We start from the raw sequence: 23,512 nt of genomic DNA on the forward strand, positions 1-23,512 counted from the left end.
TACTTTTAACCCTAGCACTCCGGAAGCAGGTTTCTTAGTTCGTGGCTGGCCTATGCTTCAGAGTAAGTTCCAAGCCCAGCCAGGGTTGCAGAGAAAAACCCTGTCTCAAAAAGACAAAATATAAAATGTCTGAAAGTAAGTTTTCTAATTCACCCCACAACATAAAGTCCGTGGCTACTTTTGCCCTAAGCAGCCATTAAAGTACAGCTGTACTGGGGAGCCTTCTGCAGGGAACTCAGAAACTCACTTCCCAAAACATGCAGGGTGTAATGAGCTCATCCAACGGGGCGGGGCGGGCGGGGCGGGGCGGGGCGTGGTTTCAAGATTCTATTTTTGAAGTGTTTATAAACCCATCCTTTATTGCCTAAGTCAGCAGACAAGAGAGAGACGAATCTCACACAGCAGTAGCGGCAAACTCATTTCTAATCTGGGGTTCTGCAGAAAATCTAAAGGGTACTTTAGTTTCCACAGAGACTGGACCGATCAGCTCTCTGGCTGGTGCAGGATGCTTTTGCAAATTCCTGGGCTGCTTGTTTGGTGCAGGCTATGCTAGCTAGCTCTCTGTGAGAAGAGAAAGGTCATGTTGTCCAGAAGGGGAGCTACAGAGATTCCTGTAACCATCAAAGTATGTCAAGTCACACAATGCTCTCACATTCAAAGTAATTGCAGACGGGCCAGGCAACTTTCCTCGCCAAGTAAATCTAGTCTTGCTTGTATGTACCTTAAGGTTCTATAACGTGGGTGCAGTTCCTCACCCCAGCTTTCTGTCCTACTTCTGCCAGAAATTTTCTTAGGATGTTTTTTTAAGGGCAACTCATTTTGCAGAGGGATCATAGAAAGGTCATCATAAGGGGTTGAACCTGGTGAAGACCATGAGCCTGGAGACTGTAAAGGTCAGACTGAATACCTCAGTCAAGGGAGTGCTGGCTTCACACCTTAGCCATGGTCTCACAGGAATCATCAGTGGGATGCATATTAGATCAATTAGATCACTCTCTTGTTCTCTGGGATCTTGCAAAGTACCTGGCTGCTAGTAGGTCTTCGTTGATGGGTGGGTGGGGGGCGGGTATTTGAAAGGAGGAGCAGGAAAAGCGGTGACTGGAGTTTCTTGAAGGCGCTTTCCTTCAGTAAATTTTCTAACAAAGGAGCAAACCCCTAAATTATTACCTGGAGCTAAGGGGCCAGAGGGATCCTAGTAGGCAGCTCTAATAGTGGAACTGTGCCATTGAACAACTGGTTCCAGGAGACTAAAGATCAAAACTAGTGCTAGCAGAGACTACCGCAGGCGACTTTGGCCGAAACTTTTAAGCACAGCCAGTGCACCTGAATTGAATCAGGGCGAGACCAATCCTAGCTGCTCAAAAGACTCCCGCAGAGACTAGGAGAGCGGGTCTTCCGGGCAGGTCCTGGGGAGGATCTGGAACCGCAAACTCCGGGTGCGAGGTCGCGCTCCATACACAGACTGGGAACACAAGCTCAGGGCGGGGTGGATCCGCACGGCCGCGCCGCCCAGTTCCGCCTTCATCTCCACCCCGCGCCCCGGGGCCCGAGGGTGGGAGGACGGAATTTCCCATCGCGGGGGCTCGGGTGTCCTGGGCCAGCCGGCAGGCCCTTTCTGTTTACGGAGAGAAAGGGGAAATGGAAAAGGCGGGGAGGACGCTGGCGTCGGCTACGCCGCCCCGGGGCCAGTTCAGACGCCGAGAGTCCGGGGCTGCAGCGTACCGCTCCTCCCGCTGCGGATCGCCCGGCCTTTGGTCGGCCGCCGGTCGTCCGGACGCCCGTACGTCTGGCTCCCGCTGGCAAGCCACCCGCTGCCCACCAAGCCCGAGCTCCGGGCGGGCACACGGAACACTCAGGTAACAGGGCTTGGGGTACCCTGAGTGTGTTTCGGGGGCGTTCCACCTGGATGCCTGGGGGTTCCCACTCTGAAACGGAGCGTGCCTCCCACCAGGGGACACTGGGGTGGCCCGCTGCACGCAGGTACAGCTGGAAAGCACCTTGCTCCGGGCCGCGGGAGGTGTGGACTCGCGGCTCCTCCCCCTTCCTCCTTCTTCCCGGATTCCGGGTGACCAGTCAGTGTCGGTCTGGGCTGAGGTGGTGGACGGGAGCACACGCACTCACCGCGTCTCCTGCGGGGGACGCTGCCTGGACGGCTGCGTTCTGGTTGCTGAGCCTGGGTGAGTGCAATTTGGAGGCTGAAGGATCCCACTATGGTTGTTCATCGCTGGGCTTCTTTTACCATAAGCAAAATTTGCTTATCTGAAGGGGCCAAGTGGGTCGAGAAGGAGTTGTAGGAAACATATTTGGGACCAGAAGAAAAACAAAATAAGTTTTTTGATAAAATGGAGGTGGGAGGGGGGCGAGTAAAGCCAAACTTGCTTAGCATTATAAGGCTTCTGTTGAGGCACCCGACTTTGATGGATTGAGGCTTGTGTGTTTTGGTCCTTAAAGACTTTATCCTAGGAGAATAGGGTCAGGAGACTTGAGGCATCTTGAAGTTTTGTACCAGAGTGAATTTGATTCTGCAAGGCCAGAAAGCATGTTTCTGGGACTTTTTCAAAAGAAAAATATATTAAGAGATTATGTCCTAAGGAGCAATGGGTTGTTTCAGTGGGGGAAAACCCCTCTTTAAAACGGGAACTAACACAAGCATCACCCCCTATTGTAAGGCAGAATGTCAAGATGCTAACAGCCCAGAGCCTTACATTCCTGCTTTGGGTTTTTACAGTTGCTTTCTGAAATAATGCTAAGTTAATTTCTAGTTAATGTTTTGAAATTTAATTACCAAAAAGCAAGTCTCTGCATTTGAAATACCGATCTCTAAAACTGCACTAACTCCGTCCTGATGGCCATTTGGGTTTTGGTGAGGATTTTTACCTGACTCCGGGATCAGGCACTTTAAGCTGAGCTTGTTTGTCACTAAACTGAGGTGGCTTCACCATGCACGGAAAGAGGTGCTGGTCTTGTGTAACTCAGAAACCATTAGCTAGTCTGTGGTCTGCTTAGTTGAGCCAGGAGGGTGCAGGGCCTTTTTATGTTCCAGAGGCACCTTTTCACGATGTTGGGGCATCGGGGCATCAGATCTTTGTGACAAGAGCCTCTCAGGAACTGAGCAAGCTCTATAGAAAGTTTCAGAGTTAAATACCCCTCCATCTCCCTGTCCTCCTCCGCCCCAGTCTTGTCCCCATTTTAGTCCTGTGTGTGTGTGTCCATTTGGTGTTTATGTATATATGTGTGTGTCTGATGTCTTGGGCTTTGAGGAAGGCCTATAAAAGCACACATTTTGTTCAAGCCTTTCTGCAGGCTTAAAAACCCAAACTGGTCTCCTTTCCAGAACAGTGCCATAACTTGGAATTGTTTGAACCCCCTCCCCCATTTTTCTCAAGTCACACACTTTATTGCTTTCTCTGTTCGTTTATTTGCCAGTTCAGTTTAGAGTCTTTACCCAGGGGGCCTTAATGCCAAATGATTTTTAACTTCTGTTTTCTTAGTAAATTCTACAGTTGAAGAAACTGCAACTAATGGTTGTATGAAACTGAGGTTAAAGGTTCTCTCTCCTATCAGCTTACAAGACTTCCTGTGTAGCTTGACACTTAGGGGACTTGAATCACAATCTTCCTCAGCGATGTCTAAGACATCTGGGAAGGGATCGTGTGGACCATAGTCTCGATTTAAGTGTGGTGAGAACCAATACTGGTGGACTTTGAGGTCTGGGCTTGCTTTCCCTCTGTGTTTCAGCGTAGACATGATCTTTAAAAACTTACCAGTCTGGAGGAATAGGGAGTCAAAAGGGACTGGCAGATGAGAAAGGGGGCCCAGCATGGTGTCCGCTGACCTAGGTCTGTATCCTAGTGCTTGGCACAGTGTAACTTACTGCACGCCAGACACCAATTAGCTTTTTGCACGGAGCCTCTTTAATTGGATGGTAGGTGCTGTTATCATCTCACACCTTGAAGCTGAGGGAAATCGCGGCACAGAGAGAATGAGAGACGTGCCCAACCATCTCATAGGCAGAGAGGTGGTGAGATTCAGGCATAAGGACAGGAGTATTTTAGTGTGGGATGGATGCTAGATGCCTTCTTCAGTCACCATTTGTACATCAGAAGCACATGACTTGATCACGTGTGCAGATGCCCCTGGTGGAAATTTCCAGGAACTTTGAGCTGAAGCTCCAAGTTGATACAGGTGCCTGGCTTTGGTGGAGTAATACTTTGTTACTTTGTATGTGAGTATTAGTATACTGTATGCACGTGTACATCCTTGTGTGTGTGTGTGTGTGTGTGTGTGTGTGTGTATCATACAGGTATACATGCATAGTACATGTGTGTGCTGGTACATGCGGAAGCTGTACGAAGTCAACATTGGCTGTCTTTCTCAGCTTACTTTTTGAGGGAGATCCTTCATTAAGCCTAGAGCTCATGGGCCCAGTTGGAGTTGCTAGCTCAGGGGCCGCCTGCCTCCACACTCCCAACACTACAGAACTTGCCAAGTACCCGAGCTTTTACAAACCTGACATATCTTCCAGAGAGGCTGAAGTCAGACAGGTTTAAGTTTGCTTAATTCTCGTAGGTGCTCTTATTTTTTTCTCATTTGTTGTGGAGTGGAGTTATCTTGGGACCCAGAGGGACAGCATCACTTTTCATTGTCACTTTTTTTTTTTTTTAAATCAGCTTGCTTGACTTTTGTCACTTACATTTCCTAAGTATAGCACCTGACCATGTGGGACTGAAGTGTCACTTTGCCTGGTGAAGTCAGTTGAACTGCACCGTGGCTTGCTTAGAGCAGGTTTGATTTTCCTGGGCTCTTTCTCCTACGAAAGCCTCTCCAGGTCAGTTGATCTAGGTATTAAATTAGCTTTCTGGGACCCTGAAGATGTGTGCTTTGCTTTGTGGTATTTGGAGGGAGCTGTGACTCACAGGTCAACGAGTCACCTTGCTGATAGGTTGTTTATCTTTGGCACATCTAGGATCCCAGCTCCTGCCCCTTTCTACACAGCTGTTTAATTTCTTCCCACCAGGTTTTTCCCACAAACTTAACTTCTTACCATTTCATGTGCTCTGCTTAAACTCTGTTTCACATGCTTCCTTCTCTTTGGGACTGAGCTTGTTTGCCAAGTTAGTTCCTGAATTTTAGTCAAGTGGTTCTTTCTCTTTCAAGTCGCTTTTTCTTTAAAGCCACACTGAGCTTGGGCTGGGGGCAGGCAATGAAGTTGTTCGAGGTCAGTGATTATAAAAGGCAGGAACCTCAGTCTGCAGAGAGACCCTTACTGCTCTCTGCTGTGTTTGTGTGAAGTGAAAGTTTGTTTTCAGTGGCTAAAGCGGATGCCAGAGTGAGTGGCTCCCAGGCCGCAGCATCTCAAGTTTCCCCTACAAAGCGACCTGGGCTAAAGACTAACTAAGGTCCCTTTGAACTTGGCACTGTCCACTCGAATTCCCATGTGTGAGCAAAGAAGAACCCACGTTATGAACAGAGGCACAGAGGAGCCGATCCCCAGGCATTGTGGTCTCCAATACAAACACCTTAGAGTGAAAGAAGTGTTTGTGTTTCCTTCTGTAGACTCCCCAGCAGGCACCACAGTGATGGAGTACATGAGCACCGGAAGCGACGAGAAAGAAGAGATTGATTTATTAATTAACCATTTAAACGTGTCGGAAGTCCTGGACATCATGGAGAACCTTTATGCAAGTGAAGAGCCTGCAGTGTATGAGCCCAGTCTGATGACCATGTGTCCAGACAGCAATCAAAACAAGGAACATTCAGAGTCGCTGCTTCGGAGTGGCCAGGAGGTGCCCTGGTTGTCGTCTGTCAGATATGGGACTGTGGAGGATCTGCTTGCATTTGCAAACCATATCTCGAATACGACAAAGCATTTTTACGGATGTCGGCCCCAAGAATCTGGGATTTTATTAAATATGGTATGTTTCTTCTCATCAGTTGAGTGCTGTGTGTTCAGCTTTGTGTCCATTGATGGCACTGAACTTGGCTTAGAATGGCTGCCAGATGCAAGTCTTAAAGAATGTAGTTACTGGTAAGACTCTCGCCTCTTAAAATGGGAAGGGAATCTCCACGCAAGTTCCACTATAGGAGCCTGTGATTTAGTAGTGATCTTACAAAGAAGCAATTAGGAATATGCTTTGTTTATTAGTGGGCGTGGAAGGTAAGCATTTTATCCTAACTGTACTTCAACCTTCCAGATTTGTTTTGACAATTCACTTAAAGGCTCATTTGCTATATACACGAAAGAGAGGGTCTTAATTAGAGTTCATCGGCCAGGAGACAAATGACTTCTGGCTTAATAGTTTTGAAAGTGGAATTATTCCCTTCTCACCTTCGGTTAAATTTGGTTCTTGTAGAACTGCAGCTTACAGCTGGCAAATAGCTACCCGCAGATTCACTCCCTTTAAGTGGCCATGACCCACGGTGATGGAGGTGCTTAGTCATCGCAAGTATGCAGATACTCCAAAAATATTGTGACAAGTCTTTGTTGCCACAGTTGTCGGTCAGGTGGAGTGTTTAGGTGTGTCTGGCATTCTGTCAGGTCCTTATTGTGTCAGAGGTGAATACGTGGGCGATGGTTAGAAGGTGATCTAATTTTGTAAAAAGGACAGTTTGCAAAGGAGTAGGTAGAGAGTCACAAACGTGCCTGTTGGTAGAGATGGCTCTCTGTTGCTTGGTGCGTAGCATGGCCCATGCTGGGGGTCTTCCCAAAGAGCCTGAGTTGGGACAAAGAACATCGCAACAATAGCAACAGTAATAATAATCTTAACCGTCTCGTTTATTTAATGAAAAGTAGCACAGTAATTTAGGTCAGCTGTGAAGGGAGTTGTTTGTGACCTGTGTTCGGCTCAGTAAGACGCAAGCTTGCGTGCTGCATAGGGGTGTGACTCCCTTTGGTGTGGGTCTACCGCTTAACAGTGGACTAAATGCTTTGTCTGTAGGATATGACTTCATTCTACAAATGGGAATTCATTATTTGAAGCAGTAGCCATCTCTGGTTTTCCCAGCCAGGGTAAAGCTAGAGGAGTGTGCGTCAAGATAGCACAAGCGGTCCATGACAAGTGCAGTGTGCACGCACTTCTTCCATTTCCTTAAGTATTTGATAAATGAGGACAAGCGGAATTAACTAATCGTCCTTGCTTGTAAATACATAGAGACTTGGGTGTGCTCACCCTCACTGAGGAGAGATGGACCATGGTCCGTGTACACAAGGAATACTGGGATACTTTAGAGATTCCCAGAACATGGTTTCTTGCGTCTCTTTGGGGTAGAATCAGAAGAGCGAATGCAGAATGGGCCAGAAACCGGTCATTAGGAGGACAGACAAACTTGACCAGCAAAGGTGCGAAGGAACAGTTGTCATTTCCTGCTAAGGAGCCCATGCTCAATATATGAGCAGATCCAAACTAAAAAGAAAATTACAAATCAAAGATACCGTGAAGGCAGAGTGCTTGATAATGTTAAAAAGCACTTGTATTTTCTTTTCATGCTGGAGAATATAAAATATAAGACAAGAAGACCAGAAAGAATGGGATGATAGGAAGCAGTATCGCTCATGGGCAAGTGGAGCTGTCTGTCTCCAGGCCTCTCGGGACTGTGTTTGACTTTCCTGATACTGGCATTAAAAACGAAACTGTTCCCTGTAGGTGGTGGCAATCTGTCACAGCTGTGTGCCTCATAAGTGGTCTCTGGTAAGAGCTGGTCTGGCATAATAGCCATAGGCGTGGCCTGGCACCTTCTGTGGAGCCGTCTATCGTCTAGTCAAGAGCTTTCTTTTTTCATCCTTCATCTACAGGCTTAGCAGAGCTGTGTGCTTTGGGCTAGCTTGGCTGTTCCTTATCTCTCTGCATTAGAGAATCAGCTGCCACCTAGGTTGGGTCCATAGTGAAATGCGTCTGTAAAAACTTCCTACATAGGGATAGAAACCTTTCTTTACCTACTTGTTCATTTGGTAGACATACCTGCTAGACAGAGTTCTGGTAGTCTGTGCCCCGGGGAGCTCACTGCCTTGTGCTGCAATAGCCAAGTGAACAGGTAATATAACAGCACACTTGGCCACAGCGTACCTGTTTTCTGACAGCCGTGGGAATGCTTAGACAAGATTTCTCACAGGGGAAGGAAAAAAGAGGATGTCGGCACAGGCTTGCAAGAAGAACTGGCACCCATGCCAAGGTGTAAACATCACGTTGGAGCCAGCTAAATGAAGTAAAGAGTTTTCTGTGAAGGAACAGCATGTGCAAAGGCTCACAGGCATAGAGACCTGCGTGTTCCGGCTGCCAGCACACAGAGTACTGCAAAGTTAATTAGACAGGATGGAGAACTACAGATTAAAACAATAACCCAAAGCATGGGTATGTTGGCTGGTTCTCCCCAGGTGTGTGTTTACATGCGTGCTACTTCCCTTAAAATAACATATGTTAACGATTGCACGACGAAGCCAGGGGAAAAGCCTAGGAACTGCTCTGTGTCAGAGTGCCAAGTTATTTACAACCAGTTCCCATGTGATCTGGAGGCAAATAAAAATGAGTCCCCAGGCATTCGACCCTGGGGATTGTATGTGGACACCCCCTCCGCACCCCACAAAACACACCTCCCCCTGGATTCATTCACTCAGGGTTACTGGTGTGGCATTCGGAATGATGGTCCTCTTGGAGTTGAAGAGTTCAACCCTCCACTTGGTGCTTGAACCAGGTCGTTCACAGCTCTGGTGGAATATTCTGGTTTGTTCTTCCAGACCCACTGGGAAGAACCATCACCTACCACACTCAGTGACACATTTGTCAAGTTCTGACCATAAGAAAGTCTGTTTTAATGTATAACCAAATACATCTCTGACCTCCCCCCGCCCCCCACACACACCTTAGATTCTACTCCGTGCCCCGTTCCCATCCTCTCTAAGTATATTTGATAAACCTCAGAAATTCTCACTCCCTGTCTTACTAACGAGGGTCTGAATATATGTCCTCCTCCATGTCCCCAGGAGGGTAGCAGAGATGTAGCCTCGCCTTTGTTTCAGCTAATGTGTCTCGATGGATTTAGCCAAGCCCACTCCTACTTCAAAGAGACTGAGACACACAGCTCACTCAATAAAATACCCAAGACATGTTCTCAGGTACCGCCCTGTGTGGTTTAATATAGAAATGAGTGTCTGGATGAGAGACTAGATGGCATAAGTCAAGTGTCTGTCCTGGAAAGTGACTTTGGTACATTGGAGAACAGGCAGAAATAAAGGCACAGGGTCCCTCGAGGTTGTTTGGAGCCCTAGGAAAGGTCAAAATCCATGGCAAACCCAATCAGGAAAGGCCTGGAGCTAAGGAGAGAGGCAGGAATGCTGTGACTCGGTCACTGGCTGGGACTTGGCCTCGATGGGTGAGTTTGGACGGCTTTGAAGAACTGAGTCTGCACTCTAGCGTGGCTTTAATTACAGCCATCTGGAACTCTAAAGGCTCTTACACAAAATGTGAGCACTCTGGCTGTGGGGTAAGGCAGAACCAAGTGCAAAACCTAATCCTGGCACCAATCGGAAAGTTGCTTCACGCCTTGGAGCCAGCCTCAGCTATGCAATGGAAAGAAAAATTAGAACCTAGCTCAGGCTGGCCGTAGACTTTAATGAAATGATGCAAAACAGCTAAGTAAATAAGCACAGGTCGTTACTTAGCTCCTGGAGTGCAGTGGCCGATCCTTCTGTATGTCCTCTTGTGTAGAATAAGACGGGTGGAGTTGGGTCATAGCACACTTAGTTTGGTACAAAGCCAAACTTTCATGAACATGGGTTAAACCCTGAGATGGTTAACTGGAGCATTCCGTGATGACAAGAAGGAAGGGGAACCCAAGCAAGTGTGGCCAGGGCCCTAGCCCTGTCTGAATGTGGAAGAGACTACCACCACAATGTCCTCAGCAGTGAGGTCTACAGTGACAAGAGGTAATACTTCTTTGGGGAGTCATATTTTAAATGAGATAAGACCATGGTCTCTCTTTATTTCTTGGAAGGATATATACATGGTTCCACCTCAGCAAAGGCACCCTGTAAACATTAAGTTTTAAATTTAGTGATTTTTGCATACCCAAGTATTGGGTTATTTTTCAGTTCCTTCTTCCCTGGCTAACGGCAAGCACACGTTTGTGGACTGTGGAGCTAAATTGGCAGTTCTGGAGGCTGAGGGAGCAGCCCTTTGGTCTGCCCCCAGTGGTGAGCAGACATGGCTGCATCTACAGTGGCATCAAGTGCTTGTTCTTTCCTGGGACAGGCTTAGGGGCTGCACATTCTTCTTCAGCTCTTAAGGCAGCTCAATACACTTTCATTCCTAAGGCCTGGAGTGATAGCTCAGGCCATAACATCATTAACCACACTGAGGAAACTGCTGGCGTTTTAGGAGACAGTTCCTCAGAACAGTTTAGATCAGCGGTTCTCAACCTGTGGGCCACAAGCCCACAGGGGTTGTATGTCAGATACACTGCAGATTGGATATTTACTTTACAATTCACAACAGTAGCAAAATTACAGTTAAGAAGTAGCAGTGAAGTAATTGGGGGGAGGACACTACAACATGAGGAACTATACTAAAGGGTCAAGCATTAGGATGGTCGAGAGCCACTGCTTTAGACATTTTTAAAACATATTCCAGGCCATGTTTCCCGTGGACTAGCATGTTATTTCCATTAGGGTGTTCACTCTTCATTTATTTATTTAATGTTCTTCCCGTGTCGCCTTGGCTGGCCTAGCCCTCACTATTGTCTTGCCTCTGCCTTCTCAGTGCTGGTATTTCTGGAGTGTCCTGCCATGGAGGACTTGGGTGGACATCCTCTCATCCCACGTTACTCTCAGGATATAGCTCTTGATGTTTCGATGGGACTGGTTTTGTTCTTGTTCTTTGCGCCAAAGCGGGTTTTGTTTGTTGTTTATGTATGCGGTGCTGGATGTCAGTCCCAGGACCTTAGGAGAACTAGACAGGTGCTTTACCACTGAGCAACACTCCCAGCCCCAGGTCTGCTTATCCTGAAAGTCCTGAGTCTAAAGGTTTTTGCCCATGAACCCTTTGAGGTCTGGCCCACCAATCTCTACTCATGACTAACTCCTCAACACCACACCCATCCCAGGGCACTTAGTAGGCAGGCATTAAATTAAGCAAGGAAGCCAAAGAGAAGCAACTCTGCCCTTCCTTATTTATGTCGCATTGCCAGCTCATGACTGGTATCACATTCTAATAGAATCGAGTCAACCACCAGGCTGAGGTGCAGCCTTTATTTTCAGTCTTTGGGTCACTGTCGTCAGACTCCTTAGATAAATAAATTTTCAACTTCTATTTGGCAGCTAGCTACTCCTAAGCGTTTGGAAATATGAGCAGGTTGGACCAGGAACTTGTGTCTGTTACAAGCAAGCTTTCTCTGGCTTGCTCAGGTTCTAAATATAGCCTGTAATGTCAGAATTACACACGGAACCACTGCACGAAGGGCTGTGTGTAAGCATGTTTCTAACCTCAGCACCTATATTTCCTGACAGGTAATCAGTCCCCAGAATGGTCGCTACCAAATCGACTCGGATGTTCTCCTTGTCCCGTGGAAGCTGACGTACAGGAGCATTGGTTCTGGTTTCGTTCCTCGGGGGGCCTTTGGAAAAGTGTACTTAGCACAAGACATGAAGACAAAGAAAAGAATGGCATGTAAACTGGTGCGTGCAGCCACACCGTGTCCCTGACTTCCTGGCTTAGGGTTATTTACCCTTACACTAGGTCTTACCTACGGTTCCTACCCCAAAGTGTCTGTCACTTCTGGAGTGGCTTGTGGCCCGGGACCATTCAGCTCCTACATCTCTACTTAGGTGTCTTGTAGCTTGCAATCTAATTAAAAGAACATTTTGGTGTGTATGGCAATGGCTTAGATAACACCATCTCCCTTAAGTGGGAGTAGCGGGAGCTTGCCCGAGATGGAAGATATTGGCTGCTGTCCTGTGGGGAGGGGTACATGGCAGGCAACAGAGACTAGGAATACAGGGTGTTCCTCGGGACTACAGAGTTATAGGGCTGAATTCAATTGTACCAATTGCCAATATGACCCTATCTCTTGTTAAGCAATGACTGTTTAAAATTAATGCTTCAATACTTCAGCGCACTCCTGGGCAGGCTGACAGCTAAGAATGTACACATCTGGAGAGGCCCAGTAACTCACTGCCTAATGACAGCCAGCAGAGGTGTGTCCACTTGTGGGACTATTCTGGGCTGTTCGTTTGAGCACTGTTTGCCACGGTAGCATTCTGAGAGCTGTGCAGGTGCTGACAAGTGAATGTTTATGGTCTGGAACACTTGATCACAAAGAGAATCTTCCTGATGGAGGCCTGAACTTTTGTGGGATATAGAGATGGGTGAGCGCTTATCTTCTAGGCTTGAGTCTGAATTGATCAAGGGACCAGTGACTTCTTCATATTATCACACAGTGAGGGGGAAGATTGGGAAACAGATTGTTCTAGGAACCATGGAAGTGAAGGGTGTCCATCATAGGAAATTCTTACCTCAGTCACCATTCTGGAACCTTGTTTGGATTCCTAAACTCTAAATAAAGTGAGTTTTTCCCTACTTTGTTTTTTAATGTCTGAAAAAGTTCATATCTAAGGATGACACGATATATGTAGAAGTGGGTCTGTGGTAAACATTTCTTGACACCACAGTGCCCTGTCGTACACATCAAAGTGTCCTTGTGTTATTTTGGCTTCTGGTTTTTGGCTTGAACTATATTGTCTGATATTCGTTGGTTTGTTTTATTGTCCTGAAGTTGTTTAGACCCTTGCCCCTGTTTTGTGTTGCTAGATCCCTGTAGATCAGTTTAAGCCATCAGATGTGGAAATCCAGGCCTGCTTCCGGCACGAGAACATTGCCGAGTTATACGGTGCGGTCCTATGGGGCGACACTGTCCATCTCTTCATGGAAGCCGGCGAGGGAGGGTCTGTCCTGGAGAAGCTGGAGAGCTGTGGGCCCATGAGAGAATTTGAAATTATCTGGGTGACAAAGCACGTTCTCAAGGGACTTGATTTTCTGCACTCCAAGAAAGTCATCCACCACGATATCAAACGTGAGTAGTGGTGTCTGCCTTGTTGCTGTTTCATGGGGCAAGTGAGATGCTTTGACCCGAACACACTCAGCAGCAGACACAGATTCCTTTTCTGTGCTCCTGAAGAGGCTCACAGAAGGAAGGCCGATTGCTAAGAACATTAGCAGTCAGAAGGGAGGCTGAGGACCGGAAACCGATACAGGGATTATGACCACGTGTCTCTTGGGTGCGTGCTGCCTCTGTCCTTGTATTGTGATTTAAAAACAGTGCAGAACTGAGGGTGCACCTTAGTGGTAGATCTCCTGCTTCCCCCATAGGAGGCCCTGGGTTTGATTCCCCCCCACACACAGAGAGAGAGAGAGAGAGAGAGAGAGAGAGAGAGAGAGAGAGAGAGAGATTATATAATGCAAGCACGTAGGCATATATTTTTGAGTTAATTTTCTCTTAATTTTGAGCCATAATTTGGCAATAATTCATTAAACATTCTCTTTAAAAAAAAACCAAATTGTTAGAACTCGGATATAGTATAAAATAAAACAGAGAGACCCACTATAAATCTTTAATACTTAATGCTGAATTGGACATACACAGCTTTGGTCAGAAAAATATATTTATTTTTCTAACAACAGTAGCTTGTGTATGTCTTAGATTTCGAAGCCGAAGCCTTGAGCTTTCCTGATGGTTGTAGCTCCTATCCACCCACACTAGGTGGGTTCCTGGCAGGCCTCGGGTGGTTTCCGCTGACCTCCACCCTACTCGTCTCTTCTGGGTTGAAGGCAAATATCATTATCAGAAGCATTTCTTTCTGTTTTGACTGAACTTGCTTTTCTAGATGAGGTTTTCCTGTTGGGTTAGTTGCATTAACTCACATTAAAAACCCCTCTCATTGCAGCTAGCAACATTGTATTCATGTCTACGAAAGCTGTGTTGGTAGATTTTGGCCTGAGTGTTCAAATGACAGAAGATGTCTATCTCCCCAAGGACCTCCGGGGAACAGAGGTAACTAATTGTATTGGTGTGAAAATTGTTACTGTCTTGTTAAGAATAAAAGTGATGGTCTGGAAATTCTGTGGCAAACAGCAAGGAAGGGGAAAAAATGACAACATTGAATGATCTTTGTCACCAGAACAAACTCATTTTACTTTTTACCTTTTTCTATTTATATGACTTTAAATATGCATGGTTATATTTATAGACATTATTTATTACTATGTTTATTTATACAACACAAAGCACTTGCGGCCAATCCAGTGCCAAAATGGAGAACTAGTTGAGCGTTCCTAATCCAAAAGTCTAGAAAGCTAGGCAAGAGAGAGGTTGCTGAGTAAAGGCAACGCAAGCCTGAGGACCTGAGTTCAAATCCTGAGAACCCACACAAAGCCAAGTGTGATTGTCCCAGTGTGACTGTGGGTAGATCCAAGTAGACAGAAGTCTCCCCCAAGGCTCACAGGAGAGTAGCCTGGAATAGAGGGCTATGAAGAAGAGATCCTGGCTCAAGATAGAAAGTATCACATGTGCAGTGTTGTATATATTACATACACAGACAGACAGACATGGTGAAAATGAAGCCCACAAATATACCGAATATTCCAAATATGAACTTCCAAATCTGAGATGTTTTGATTCTAAGCTTCTCAGGTAAGGGGTACTCAGAATTTAAAACTATAAAATTGTTAGAGAACAATAGTGAACTTATAGTTTGCTTAGTACTTTAAATGAATCATTTCTTCCTTAGAATAATTCTGTATAAATACTGTTACTAGAGCATTTAGGTGACTGCTGTTGTTCTATTTTATAAAAAGACAATGGAGAGATTGTGGCATGGTGCCTGATGTGACCCAAGTTACCAGCAGAGCCTAAAGCTTGAATTCTTGGAGAAGAAGGATTTAGTTTCTTATTTTCTAAGGATTCGGGCTCTAAATTATGGGTAACTTTTTAAACGGAACTACCACATTATTACATATCAAATTATGATAACTACTGCAACCCAGTATGTCTTCCCTGCCCTGGCTGTTAGCATTTACTGAGAACTAGCCACCAATGCCTGTCTGTCTTTCATCACAGGATAGCTTAATCCTGAAGTCCTGAGCACAGACACACCCTGTTTGAATCTGTAGTGATAAAATGTAGCCAGTCTGCGGGTCAAAATCAAAGCTCAACAAGAAAGCCCTTCCTGGGTCTAAATAAGCTCCTATGATTCCTTTGTTTTAATTTCTATGAGATAGGCCTCACTATACAGCCCTGGCTGACCTGGAACTCATAATCCTCCTGCCTCAGCCTCCCTGGTGCTGAGGTCAAACTAGCTTCATAAGCCTCTTTTAAATTAAAGGATGTGTGTTTCCTGCTTCTTAAGAGAGCTTTGCTACAGTAGCAAGTCTGATTGGATTTAATGCTCAGGACGTTGTCTTTGGAAGGTGTCTCTGCACTTTTTGGCATTAGTCAGGAGTACAGTTCTGGGATATCCCACCCTTTTCCCTGGAACCAGTTTGAGAAACAAAACTATTTATGGTATTAGAGAAAAAAATAGCTTTTGCTTCCTGGCAGTGCAGTCAAGTTGAAAATTATGCAATGTTGGGGAAAATCTTGTGTGTCTGAGATTCTCCACCAGGATGGTTGGGTATAGAGTCACAGATCTTGGTCATCAATAGAGTTTCTTTTTATTTGAGTTTGGGACAGCTCAGGCTGGCCTCAAATGCACTGTATAGCCTAGGCTGGCCTTGTATCCAGTATCCTCTTGCCCCTGCCTCTTGTGTGCTTATTAGAATTATGGGGCATATGTCACACCCATACAGCACCTGAGTAGTATTTAGATGAAGTATTTTCAGCTGATGGTAATTTCCAGGTATTCAGTTCAAAACTGGTCCTGGTGTCTCTTCTCATTCCCCGCCCCCATCAGTTGTCTCCCTTGTACTGGGTGCAGCACAGTGCTCACCGTGGAAGTCTGATTGTGATCGCAAAGGGTAGTGAAGTCCTGATGCAAACTTTCAGCAAGTCTGCTTTTACTCCTTATACAAAAGAGCAAATTAGATAATTCTAGCCAGGCAAGTGGGCAGGTTTACTTCCAGTAGAACATGTGATTGTCCCACCGCTGGGAAGGCAGTGTCTGTTTCAGATTTCTGCAGAACAGTTCACAAGCTACAGACTGCACCTCTGGATAGCGCTCTCTCTCTGTCTCTGTCTCTGTCCCTCTCTCTGTCTCCCTCTCTCTCTCTGTCTCCCTTTGTCTCTCTCTCTTTCTCTGTCTGTCTCTCCCTCCCTCCCTCTCACTCTCCCTCTCTTTCTCTACATTAATATTCAGAGTATTAGACAGTAACTTGAGTGTTATACTGTAACATGTCATATATACCCAAAGTTAATCTGGTGTATATTTACTGGTTTTTAGTTAGATGGTTCAGAGCGGGGAAAATAGGATCTATAAATAACATAGTAGAATTACTTTGTTGTGTTTCTTTGTTTTTGATTTTTATGGTTCTTACTTTTTTTCTAAGTCTAGTATTAACTTCTGTAAGTTAACATAGAATGATCATGTGCACATGTGTTCATGCCTGTAAGTTAAAATAGGATGATCATGTGCACATATGTTCAGGCCTGTAAATTAACATAGAATGATCATGTGCACATGTGTTCATGCAGGCATTACATGGCAGCCTCTTTTCCTTGCTACAAAGCACAAGGCCTCAGCTCTGACCTCAAGCTCCCCTGTGCTTCCCTTATTCCCGGGGTAGGGGGTGTGTTAGACAACTCCATGACCAGTGCGTCCGCTCTGACCCAATCCTTCCGGGCAGCCAGCTCAAAGATGGACCTTTCTGACCTGCCCATTCTGGTTCTTTCGGAAGCTTGAGGAGGAACACTGAGCTGGAAGCTGCTGGCTGTGTGCCAGAGGGCCTGCATTCAGCTCAGCATGGCCGACTGCCAGCTCCAGTCATAGGTTGGGAGTGTGAGCATAGAGAGTTGTGACACTGTCCGTGTATGCATTTGCTTCGTACCTACTCTGTATCACAGAGGGGGAGGAGGCAGGCATCCTCCACTGACATTCAGCACATATCATCTCTTAACCATATTTGATGATGGTGTCAACAGCAGGAATTCCACTCTTCTTGGCAGGCTGTACATGTGTAACTCCATGTTGGCCACAGGGTACAAAGTTGAATATTTAATTTTAATTCTGAGACTGAGATTGTGTTTATTTTAAAAGTGAAGAGACACATATGTGCACTGTCTGCAGGGACAGTGGGTGGACACGGAGCCCGGCTGTAGCCGGCTGGCTGTGGGCAGAAGGAAGTGTGTTTTAGGAAAGAGTTGAGCCTGCAAAGATGGGGAAACCGGGCAATTTCCCCATTTTTGTAAGCTGATTTTCTACTTACTCAGAAATAAATTCTGAGAACACCCTTTCCCTTTCCCCATATTTACACAGCAGCATAAAACCTTTCTAAAGCTAAAGACAGGCTGCACTTCGTACCTGAGGGGCTGGGCATCTGGAGTGGTTCACACTTTTGAGATCTCCTCTCCTGACCTCTCCCCTCCCCGCCCTTCTCCTCCTCCTTCCCTTTCCCTTCTTTCTTTATTCTGCTTTCTTCCCCTCCCCCATTTCTCCTCTTTTGTTGTTTCATCTTGGAGCATTTGTGTGTTGGTGGTGTTATGAGGTATCCTGAGGATGGGACCCAGGTAGAGACGCAGGGTTCATTAACCTAAAGGATATTGGGTAGGCTATTTTAAGTGTGGCTGTGTTCTTACTGTGGCTGGTCATATGAGGGCAGATGTGGGAGTTTCCATTCATGTCATCATCCAGCTCAAAAGCTTTCGATTTCGGAGGGCTTTGTACCTTTAAGAGTTATGCAATCTGTATTGTTAATTAGAACACTAGTGCTCTGCATCTATGATGGCCCTATACTCTGTATCTATGGCAGCCATACATTGTGCCTGTGACAGCCCTACACCCTGTGTCTGTGAGGCCAGCCCTACGCTCTGTGTCAGACATAACTATAGATTATTGGTGATCAGGGCTTTCTTTAACATTTGCATCTTAAATTTAGAAAAGTGAAATTGAAAGAAACTATCCCTACTTACTCAGCATCAACTTGGGAAATCAAATGCAGATTGTGCTCTATTTTGTTTATTTTTTATCTCGATTCTGTTGGGGGGGAGGGGGGACAGAGTCTCTGTCTGTAGCCCAGGCTGTCCTTGAGCTCGGCTCAGAAGGCTCACACTCTTGCTGTGTCAGGCACTTGCTACGTAGTCACTGGGTTACTTGGCAGGAATACGTGGCTCAATGGGTCATTTTTCCAGCTTTACACTTTATTTTTCTAGGCGCTTCCCTTCTAATCCATTGGTGGAAAAACCCTGAAGGATTCTGCTACCAAATGAAAGGATAAATGGGAGAAGTGTAGGTCTAGACTCAGCTGAGTCTAAAAGCATTGGTGTCTTAATAAACAGTTGTTGTGTAACTGATGAACAGAACTCAGACCAATGGGAATCAGTAGGCTCAGATCTGTTGTGTGTTCAGTCCAGGGACAGAGCTGCTCTTCGTCGTCCTGCAGTGACGGCTCATCCAAATTGCCCTGACTTTACAGAACGTGTTCTACAGAACATGTTGGGATTTTCCTTGGCTTGAGGGATACTGCAGTAGCATTCCCTCTGAGAGCCAGGGCATGCAGCAAATACCACATAGGCGAAGGAGCCAGCTTCTAGTACTGGACAGGGAGAAGAAAGGCAGATAGATGTAGCTTTTCTTTTCTTTTTTTTTCAGATCTACATGAGCCCTGAGGTGATTCTGTGCAGGGGCCATTCCACAAAAGCAGACATCTACAGCCTTGGAGCCACGCTCATTCACATGCAGACAGGCACCCCACCCTGGGTGAAGCGCTACCCTCGATCGGCCTATCCCTCCTACCTGTACATAGTAAGTGAGAGTCAACCAAAGACATGGGGCGATGGGAGAATTGTGACCCACAAGAGGTGGCTGCCAATTCTGTTACTGACACAAAAGGCTGTTCGAGTGCAAACTGACTGAAACGAGACAAAATTTATATGCTACCCCATTGTGTGACAAGACACACCTAGAAGCAACAGATTCTGACAACTTGTCAGTTCTTTTTAATAAGAAAATACAGTAGTTATTGCTTTCTGTTTCTTCCAGCCTCCCTTTACTTTGCTCAGTAGCCTGGCAGAGACCAGAGCATGGGAGGAGGCAGATGCAGGTATTTCCCTGTTGCTGCAGCCACTTCTGGACCCCCATAAGAAGCTGTCACAGCTAATTTAAACCCAGCTTTATTTAAGCCAAAGCTGATTGAACCTCCCCTAAAAAATTGGAGAGCATTTGCTTGGCCGTGCAGTGGGGCACAGGTCTCTCACAAAGCCATTACTGCTGAAGATATGTCTCTACCTCATCCATGCTCACAGAGCTGGTTTGTTGACAGATCCACAAGCAGGCACCTCCCCTGGAAGATATTGCTGGTGACTGCAGTCCAGGCATGAGGGAGCTGATAGAAGCCGCCCTGGAGAGGAACCCCAACCACCGCCCAAAAGCAGCAGACCTACTGAAACACGAAGCCCTGAATCCCCCAAGAGAGGACCAGCCACGGTGTCAGAGTCTGGACTCTGCCCTCTTTGACCGGAAGAGGCTGCTGAGCAGGAAGGAGCTAGAACTTCCTGAGAACATTGCTGGTAGGACGCTGTGCTGTTTGTGAGTGGGTGTAGGCCTGTGGGTGTGGAGCCACTGGTCTTTCTCCTCCTGCCCACAGGAAAGCTCTGATGTGGGTCCTGAAAACACTTGCCTGGTGTGTGTGTGTGTGTGTGTGTGTGTGTGTGTACTCATGCACATGGAGGAATCAGGCACATCTCCAGAGGTTAAGGCAGGAAGATTGCCCAGATGCTAGCACAACATAGTGACCCTTACCTAAACGAAACAGAAAGGGGGTGACTTCCTGAGTATCATGCAATATCTTCTGAGAAACTGAAGAAAACCTTCAGGCAACACTTTGGATCAGCTCACCCATGGCCAGAACTCTAGCTAGTTTCACTGTGAACTGAGGTAACACAGTCACTGGATGTTGCCTTTGATTTGCATTATTTGAAACAGAGACTATCCTTTGAATTGAGAACCAAATGGGTAGTGCTGGCCTGCCGTTAGGGATGGGTGGGCTTCTGGGTACATTCAGACTTGGCTGGGAGTGGTGAGAAAGTACCAGATCTGATGGTACCACCTTGCTCTTTTGTCTTCTGCTTGTAAGTCTCCATGTTGGCTATGAATCCTTCCCACCTAGGAAGGTCAGTGTATCCCCTCCCCTGAGCTTGGAGAAGGCTTCTGTTCAGTAAACATAAGAGGTCAGAGGTCAAACCTGGATGGAGTGCCTGTCTTTCTTTATACCTGTCTAGTTTTGCTAGATCTGGTGGGGGGAATTGAGGTACTGAAAAATATGCCAGAGTTTTGATACATTCCTTGTCTTCTTGACCCCTACTTGAAGCCTACGACCTATGTGCTATTCCATAAGTAGCCCAGGGTGTCCTTAAGGCCGTCTGTGTCAGAGCCACAGCTGGGGACTGTCTCTTGAGCCCCATAGGGTTATTCCTTAGCAGAAGGGACATGGAGTTGTTACTTGCTGGGCTGTCTGATCATTTATGTCATTTTCCCATTGTTTCCATGTTGCTTTTGCAGATTCATCATGCACAGGAAGCACCGAGGAGTCTGAAGTGCTCAGGAGACAGCGTTCCCTCTACATTGATCTCGGAGCTCTGGCTGGCTACTTCAATATTGTTCGTGGTCCACCAACCCTGGAATATGGCTGATGGATGACTCTATTGGCAACAGTAGGGCGGATATTTCTCTCCTGGATGTTGGTTTCACAGACCCTACACAGCAGCTCTGGATAGTGAATTTTACCCAATTTTTTTAGGAAGCAGGGAGGAGGTCTCTAGTGACACAGGAATGTCAAAGCCCTGGCCCCCTTTGTGAAGCTCCTCTGGCATGTTCCAGAGCCCAAGGTTCTCATTTCTCAGGTGGTGGGACTGGACAAAAGGGAGTGGTGAGCTCAGGAAAGAATCATTTCTGATGACAATTCTATTCACTTTGCACTTTAATGGACATTAAAAAATAGCTCTCACAAGATAGTAACCTAAAATACCTGTTCTTGGTTCTTATATAACCATGGGTTCTTCATTCAACTCAGAAGACCTGATCTGTGTATATATTTGTGTGTATTATATGGTAACTCTTTGTACCTTGGTTGGTAGAGTCTAGTATAAGTTTAGTTAATAGTATTTTGGGTGGATAGAACAACTCTAATATTACAGCAATTCACTGGACTAGTGTCTCACAAATGACTGATTTACTCAGAGCCATTAAGCAGCAGGCCACTAGTGAGAGTTTCTGTTATGTTCCTATGGAAACACTGTGTATTGTACGTGCTATGCTTAAAACATTTAAAACACAATGTTTTAAATGTGGACAGAACTGTGTAAACCACATAATTTCTGTACATCCCAAAGGATGAGAAATGTGACCTTCAAGAAAATGGAAACATTTGTAAATTCTTTGTAGTGATACCTTTGTAATTAATGAAACTATTTTTCTTTAAAGTGTTTCTATATTAAAAATAGCATACTGTGTATGTTTTATTCCAAAATTCCTTCATGAATCTTTCATATATATATGTGTATATATTTTAACATTGTAAAGTATGAGTATTCTTATTTAAAGTATATTTTTACATTATGCAAATGAACTTCAACGTTTTAGTCCAATGTGACTGGTCAAATAAACCAAATAAACTGAGTATTTTGTCTTAATTTTTGAGATTGTATATTTCTCAGCCGGGTCACAGGGTTGGGATAGACGTTGGAGGGAGGGGCACATCTCAGGCACTAGAAACTTTGCCATTTGCTGACTCCTCTGGCGCTGCCCTGGAATGTCTTCATGCTGATTGGTAAATGCTCTATCCTTGGTTGACAACACTAACACAGAAAACGGCTGTGAGTTGGGGTGAGTGGTATTCCACTCCAACCTGTGTCTTGTGTTTATATAGTTATGCTACCTCGAGTGCAGACTTGCGAGCTGTTTACTCATGAGTGCTAACACTACTAACTTGCTTCTGAGATGAACCACATTCACCAAATTCCAGCGGAGACAGTTGAATGGGAAGGCAGATGAGACTTTATCCCCTAAGTGAATAGGATGTGACCTTTCCATATGTGTTGGACACAGAACACTGTGTTTCTATATGCTAGTCAGAATCCAAGCACTGAGAAAAAAAATGCCCGCGATACCTGGCTTTCAGGAAGGAAAGGTTTATTGAACTTTGGTTCAAGGTTTCAGAAGTTTCTGTCCATGGATGCTTGACTCTGTTGCCTTTGAGCCTGTAAGGAAGCAGTGTGTCACAGAGGGAGTATGCAGTGGACAAGCTGCTCACTCAATGGCTCCTGGGAGAGAGAAGGAGAGAGAGGAGAGGGAAACTGGAACTCAATATTCTCAAACATCTGACTTTATTCCCCTAGGCTGCTCCATCTACACAGTGCCATGGGCTGGGAATATGGTAAAACCATACCATGATGTTGTGTAATTCCCATGACACGAACATATGATATGTGTTCTTCTTAGGGAACAGTTTGAGTTTTGTTTGTTTCGTTTTTTTTTTTTTCTCAAGAGCCCAAAGCAAGTGAGACTAGACCTTTCTGATTCCAAAATCAGGCCCTTCTTCAGTCTGCTGCTCGGGGTGGGATCATCTGTAAGGGAAAGACCGCTCTGCTGTAGGAGAAGCTCAGTACACACTGGAATGCAATGCCCTAGTTAGGGGCAGAGGCGAGTGTACCAAAAACTGATGGAGCTTCAGGCTCAGAACTCTTCACTTCCATGATCCCAGATGAGGCCTGAAAAGACTTGGATCTGCCCTTGGTATAGAGGTTTGTGTTAAGGGTGTCTGAATGAAAAGGTTCCTGGGATCTCTTGGCCTTGTCCTCTGCCTGAGAAATACAGTAACCTGATCTTCCATTGATGATGCATTTCTGCACTCAGGAAAAGCCTGTGTTTCCCCTGGAGAGCCTGAGGAGCCATTCTGTAGGTCTGAGGACTGCTTCATGCCAAGTTCCACTGGCAGCCAGGTAGAATCTGCCTAGTTAGATGGCAGATCTGTTGATGGAGAATGACGTCTTATGGGGTCAGGGGTGAGGAAAAAAACTGTGCTGCGTCCTGCAGGGCACACAAAGATCCTGGTGCTCTGTGGTGTATAATCGCAGCAGAAAGGAAGCGCATTCCATTTTGGAATTAATTGTTTGAGGAGTCTCAGTTTCAATTTGTATCATTCATTTTAAAAAAAGACATTTCTAGTCAAGTGTTAATTGACATTTTAACTTTTGCCTAAGTGCCAATTTTTACTGTTTTTTAGTATAAGAATTGAGGGCCTCACATGTGTTAAGTAATTGTCTCAACTATAGAAAGTTGCTTTTAAAGGCCAGTTTCATCTGTGTGCCTATGGACATGCCC

General features: G+C 45.7%; 1 protein-coding gene across 5 annotated transcripts; it reads left to right on the top strand.

Moving 5' to 3' along the window:
* The first annotated feature begins 1,562 nt into the window (after window positions 1–1,562).
* Window positions 1,563–21,822, top strand: Map3k8 (mitogen-activated protein kinase kinase kinase 8). 5 transcript variants are annotated; one of them, NM_053847.2, is given in 8 exon segments: window positions 1,563–1,856; window positions 5,557–5,915; window positions 11,498–11,665; window positions 12,798–13,059; window positions 13,931–14,037; window positions 18,785–18,937; window positions 19,455–19,701; window positions 20,693–21,822. In NM_053847.2, coding segments are annotated over 7 exon segments (1,404 nt in total). In that variant the 5' UTR covers window positions 1,563–1,856; window positions 5,557–5,579; the 3' UTR covers window positions 20,824–21,822.
* Window positions 21,823–23,512: the final 1,690 nt, after the last annotated feature.

Source organism: Rattus norvegicus, chromosome 17, assembly GCF_021556685.1.
Source record: "Rattus norvegicus strain SHRSP/BbbUtx chromosome 17, alternate assembly SHRSP_T2T, whole genome shotgun sequence".
Taxonomy (NCBI): Eukaryota; Metazoa; Chordata; class Mammalia; order Rodentia; family Muridae; genus Rattus; species Rattus norvegicus.